The sequence below is a fragment of the Coenobita brevimanus genome, chromosome 77 (assembly GCF_032717465.1).
Source record: "Coenobita brevimanus isolate Jiangsu-jjx chromosome 77, ASM3271746v2, whole genome shotgun sequence".
Classification (NCBI taxonomy): domain Eukaryota; kingdom Metazoa; phylum Arthropoda; class Malacostraca; order Decapoda; family Coenobitidae; genus Coenobita; species Coenobita brevimanus.
The window spans coordinates 291697-297732 of NC_137030.1; the positions used below are offsets into that span (position 1 = coordinate 291697).

General features: G+C 46.0%; 1 protein-coding gene across 1 annotated transcript; it reads right to left on the minus strand.

The window, feature by feature from the left end:
• Nucleotides 1-4115: 4115 nt before the first annotated feature.
• kin17 (kin17 DNA and RNA binding protein) lies at nucleotides 4116-5758 on the minus strand. Its single transcript, XM_080279081.1, has one exon. The coding sequence runs from the start codon at nucleotides 5731-5733 to the stop codon at nucleotides 4522-4524; it is 1212 nt and encodes a 403-aa protein (XP_080135207.1). The 5' UTR covers nucleotides 5734-5758; the 3' UTR covers nucleotides 4116-4521.
• Nucleotides 5759-6036: the final 278 nt, after the last annotated feature.

Sequence of the window (6036 nt, forward strand, 5' to 3'; positions counted from 1 at the left end):
TGTGTGTGTGTGCGGAGCGAGTTACAGTGACATGAAACTCCAACTTATATACATTATCATTCCTTTTCCAAAACAGACATCATTAAAAAAAACAAAAATCCAGTTATTTCATTCAATCAATGCTTTATCATATTTTACCTTTTAATTCTGTAATGGTCTTCAAGAGAAATGAAGTCACTGAATGTACAGCGAGGGTGGATGAGGAGGAAATGGCAAATGTGAGTGAGTTGAAGTACTTAGGTAGTGTGATGAGTGAGGATGGAAGCTTAGAGGGTGAAGAGCTTGAAAGGGTACATCAAGGAAGAAAGGTTGCTGTTCTTTAAAAGCAGTGATAAGACACAGGGAAGTGAGTATGGAAGTGGAAAAGTATCTGCATGACAGTATTGTGATATCAACTGTAACGTATGGAATTGAAGCTTGGACCTTGTTGGAGAGAAACAAGAGTGAGTGCAGTGGAAATGAGTTATTTGAGAGGAGGATGTGGATGTGACAGGAAGCATATGGAGAAACACACTGAGGTGGTTTGGTCATGTGGAGAGGATGGAGAGCAAGAGACTGACGGGGAGAGTGTATGTGAGTGAGGCGAAGGGAGGGAGAAGGAGGGGGAGGCCAAGGATGAGATGGAGGGATGGAATGGAGAGGTATATGAGAGAGGGGGTGTGTGAGCTGGGAGCAGGGCAGTGAAATGGGGGGGCACAGGGGGACATGGAGGCGATTTGTTTGTGGGCACCCCTTACGGGATTAAGGCGTCTGGCAATAGACAGATAGACAGAATTCTGTAATGTTACTTCCACTTATATTTTATCCTTTAAAATGACCAAGGTTCATACTGTATCCATCCATCCATCTATCATCCAATCCTACATTGCCCCAAGAGGAGCGTAGAAGCTCGGGGCTAGGCAGTTGGTCTCGACATTTAAGCACCATATCACAAATCAATAGTTTGTGCTGCTGCACACACTCCTCACTTCCTATAACTTTAACATCCCTCACTAACCTCCTATCAGCCTTCCTAACCAGAAAATAATGTATCTGACTGCTATTTCCCCCAGACTTATACGTAATTAACCTACTCTGTCTTTTCCTAAAATATGAGTTGCACACAATCATGTCCGTTGCCTCCCCAAACTCAAGTATCCTTTCCCCTTCCGCGTTCCTTATACCATACGCACATCCCCCATGTACTCCTTCATAACCTTGTGCTGCTTCACCTACATGACCATTTAAGTCCCCTCCCCAAACCACTATCTCATCATCCCGCATACCACCTACTACACGTATTAAATCATCCCAAAATATACATTTCTCTGATTCATCCAATCCTGCCTGTGGAGCATATGCCGATATAGCCGAAGCTATCTTTCTACTGAATAGAATTTTCACTACCAATATCCTATCGCTTACTCTTATAATATTCATAACATATTCCACCCATTTCTCCGCAACCATCACACCAACACCCCCATATCCGTCTGTCCCCCCCTGCCAAAACAGCTTATATTAACAGTCCTTTCCAACAATCTTTCTGGCTGATCCACCCCTGTATCGGACTTCCTGCAAACACGCCACATCCACCCACCTCCTACTGAATGCCTCAACGACTTCCCCCGCTCTTCCCCTCACCCAACCTCATCCCCCTGGGCGATTTACTGTCCTCAGGCTTGCTTTGAAACTTATTCTTGTGTTCTGTCATAGTCAGGATTAATAAAGGGGGATAGACATACCACAGGCCCCACTCACTGCACAGTCCCAGGTCCAGGCAATGGATCTGGGACCCCTAGCCCACCAGCTTACCAGTGGCTGTGGTAGCGGCCTTGTGGCGCCCTGCCAGAACAGCTGCAGGGACACCCTCCAAGCGCGCTTTGGCACTGCAGCTATCCCGCCATTACACACCCACTGATAGGGCAACCTCCTGGGGTGCTACTCCCAGGTTCGGGCCCCTCTCTATTGGGCGGAAGAGGCAGCCTGGGAACCGCAATGCCCTGTACCCTCTAGCACAGGCCCGAGCCCCATCTCGCCCTGGACCCATGATCTGTGCCGGCGGAACCCCCTTCACGCCTCCCCCCAGAAGTCCGCCACTAGGTAGCGGGGGGAAAGTTTTCTGGCCGCATGCCCTTGGTGGCGCCAACCCCTGTAACGTAGTGGGTAAGGTTTTTTGAGATTATAGGTTAAGTGGCTCTTGACTCAACATATCCCCACTGAAGCAGTGTTTTATTGACCTCGGTACATGATAAATTGTTATGCAGTGAATTTTCACTTAACCTAATCACTTACCATGGCATGACTATTGATTTGAGAAAATGAGAAGGGAAATTTTATTAAGCTATCAAGTCTCTGGTTGCTCGTGTGGTAGATGCTAGCAGAACTTTCACGTTGCTGCCTTTAACTGCTCTTTACTTTGCTTTTGGTGGAAATACAAAGGTGTCCTTTCACCCTGGCCTGTTACTGCACATGAGATACATAATCATTCTCAAAAGACTCTCTTGTGCATTTATCAGTATGAATTTAGTTTCATTTTCATTTTTTCCGTTTTCTTCAGATTCATTATACATGAGAGCACATTGAACTCTCTTCCCTTGACCTGTACATTTTATCTGAGTGTTTTAGTGCACTGCATTACCTGTATTTAAATATTTATATACCCTGTTGGGGGAAGGCAGTGAACTGGCAGGGGACAGGGCGACATGGAGGCGATTTGTTTGAGGCCACCCTTAATGGGATGAAGGTGTCTGGCTCTAGATAGATGGATAATATTTGAGTGACCATGGAGCTTCTTACAACTGAACAAGGAAAATCAGAAACTGGAGTAGCCTAGCCTTAAGCACTTATAGTTCTTTGTTTTCATCTGAAGGAGCTAGGCCACTCCCACATCTCATAAACTAAGTCAGGGTTGCATGGAATTCGGTAAGCCATAGTTGTGAGGTAGGACTGAGTCTTCTTGGTTACTAATCAGATCAGCCCTCCAGTCTGACAACATATGGCCATCAGCTGAACTGATAGGAGATCTTTGTCAGGTGAAGTTTATAGTATGATATTGGCTGTTGCTATATCTCATCTCAAAACCTGCTTAATTGTAGAAAGAATACAAATTAATGATTGCATAGTCTATTTATTTTCTTTTGGTAAAGATCCCTAACTCTCTTTACCATAGTTGATGGCCAGATGCTGTCAGATTGGAGAATGAATTTAACAAGTAATCAAGGAAACTCGTTCCAACTGCATAACCAAGGCTTATCTAATTTCATCCAACCATGGCATGGTATTTGAGGTCTGTGAGCGATCCAGTTGAATATAGTGAAGGGCTGAAGTGATATATTGCCTAACATGATACAGTATGAAAGTGGTAGGTGGGGGCACTCACCATCCACTCACTCGATGTATTACTGCTCTCGGGTGTCTGCCCTCTCCTCTCTTCCATCCTCTTCTGTCTTTCTATCCTTCATTCTTTCCTTGTCCTTCTGCCTACAGGTGACTTTACACTCCCTCTTCTGTCTTTTTTTCCCTTCATTCTTTCCTTCTCCTTCTGCCTGTGGGTGACTCTACACTGAGTGACAAGCCAAATGGTTTCCTGTACACCAGGAAACCATTTACTACGCTGGGTGGTAACCATACAACCAAATTTTGGCACCTGGTGGTTTAGTGGGTAATTATTGCACTCCAGTCGGATTGAGCTGGTGAAGGTTTATATCCAAGGGGTGGTTGGGGCTGATTGCTCATGTAATGCCACTCAGGGATGAGTGAGGCTGGTCACTCTCATCTTAATATTGGGGGTGGGGTTATGAGGGGTAGACTGAAAAAGACATGGGACGAGGTCATTAAGTGTGACCTCAGGGTTAAGGGACTGAACAGGGAGGCTGCAATGGATCGTGCAGCGTGGAAAGCCCCATGAGGTGACCAAGGCTGACGCATGCAAGCATGCTGGAGCCTTTAAAAACGAAACGAAACTTGCCCTCAGTGTCTTCAGCAGCATCACACTTTCCACTAGAGCTAGCATCCTTGCCAGACATGATTTCCCAGTCACAAGTTTCAGTATTTCATGCAACTTTGGGCCCTGCTTACCAAGATGAAGAAGCCTAACCCAGGTCTGTCAAGTGAAAACAAACATTACAGCCATGTACTGTATTCAAGATACATTAACGATAAGTGGGTTAAAACACAAGCTGAAAACACACAATTTTTTTCTATTTCTCCGCAGTGAGCACAGTTAGTACATTGTCATCACAGCTGCTGCAGCCAAAGGTATAAGGGGGGTCCAGGTTTTTTTTTTTTTTTTTGGGGGGGAAGCAGATATCCGAGGATTTTTAACATACACAGGTGTCTCTGTTACTTAACCTCCATGGATTTTAAGGGAGCACCATATTAGGGGCATTTAAATGGTGAAAGTGGGATCCTGCAGCTGTAATGTGATAATTAAAATTTCTCTACACTCTCCTCTACGCCTCTTTCCCCTGTTTACCAACATGAGGGTGCCTGGCCCACTTCCATCAGACAATAAAAATACAGTACAGGACAGTCACATAATCAAGACACATGTAATTTACTAAAGTGTTCATATGGCACATCCTTAACTACCATACCATCTTCCAGTTCCAATGAGGCACTGAACAATTCCTCCTGTATACTCTTTAAAGTGGCTTCTTTGCCCTTATGCCGGCCACTTAAGATCAGCACCTTACGACTGGGGGCTGGAATGACTGTCTCAAGGTGTGCTTGGTCTAGTTTCATCTTCATGCCACAGTCAAGGAGTTTGATGACAGCTACATACTTATCAATGACTTCCCTCACTATCCCCTTCTGCTTGTAGAACCTTGAGCCCAGGTCCTTGGTCACCACCTTTACGATGATGTTCTGTGCCAGCCATGGAGGGTCGGAGTTCTGCAGCCTTCCCTCCACATCCTCCTTCTCCATCCTTTCCTCCCCTTTCTGTTTTTTCAATGTTTCCTTCATTTTCTTCCCGTGCATCTCTTCCTCCATGATGTCTGCCAGGGCTGAGCGTTTCTTGCCTTCCCTCCTCTGCTTCTCCTCTGATTTCACCTTGCTTGTTGATGCAGAAAGGAGGACATTACTTGCCTTTTCAACCTTCTTGGACATCTGCTTGGCTCCAGAAATCTTCATATTCAAGGTGATCGTCTCCCCCTCGTCTCTCTGTAGTTTCGAGTACTCCTTTTCCTCCATGTCACCAGTCTTCAACCTCCCAAGTTCAATTTGTTTATTGATGAACTCTTGGAACCGCTCCTCCTCGTCCTTTTCAAACTTCTCCCGTCTCTTCAGCTGTTCCTGTCTCCTGAGGGTCTCCGGGTCACGATCTATGTAGGCAACATACCACCCCTTCTCCGTTTCATCAACTAAGCACTTTCCTTCCCTCCCCAGCCACTTCACAAAGTCTGTGAGTGTCTCCCACTGAGTGGCATTCATATGCACATGGTCACGGTCCTGAATATACTCCTGGTACACATTATTGGCATGTACGCGCTTTGTCCCAAACCTCCTGCGAAGCAGACTCAGATAGCCCTCCAGGAACTCCTCTGAAAAGCTATCTAAAAATTTATCTGGGTTTTCAGCAAAGAGCAGGAGCTGTCGCTGGTGGCTCTCACTCATGGTGTGGCACTTGAACCCATTTTCATCCCGGCACTGCTTCTGACACATCTGACAGTACCATCGTAGCTTCTGGAGACCTTTGGCCTTCATGCGATTAGCCAAGTCCTTTGGAGTACCCTTCTCTGCTTTCCCCATCCTGAAGTACTGCTGATATCCCGTCACAACCTGTAAGAAAAAAAATGTATATAGCTACGTTAGTGAGGTGGAGGACCTCCTCCGCCTTACACACATAAATTCTCCAGGGCAATCTCATCTTCATTCTCTCCACATGGCTAGGTCCTCACCATGTACAGTACTTCTCTGCCTTCCCATCCTGAGGCACTGCCACTCTCCTATCGCAGCCTGTATGAAAACAAAACTTTATAGCCAGATGCCTCACTCCCTGAGAGGGGTGGCCACAAACAACTCACCTCCAGGTATGGATTAGGGGGAGTGGGG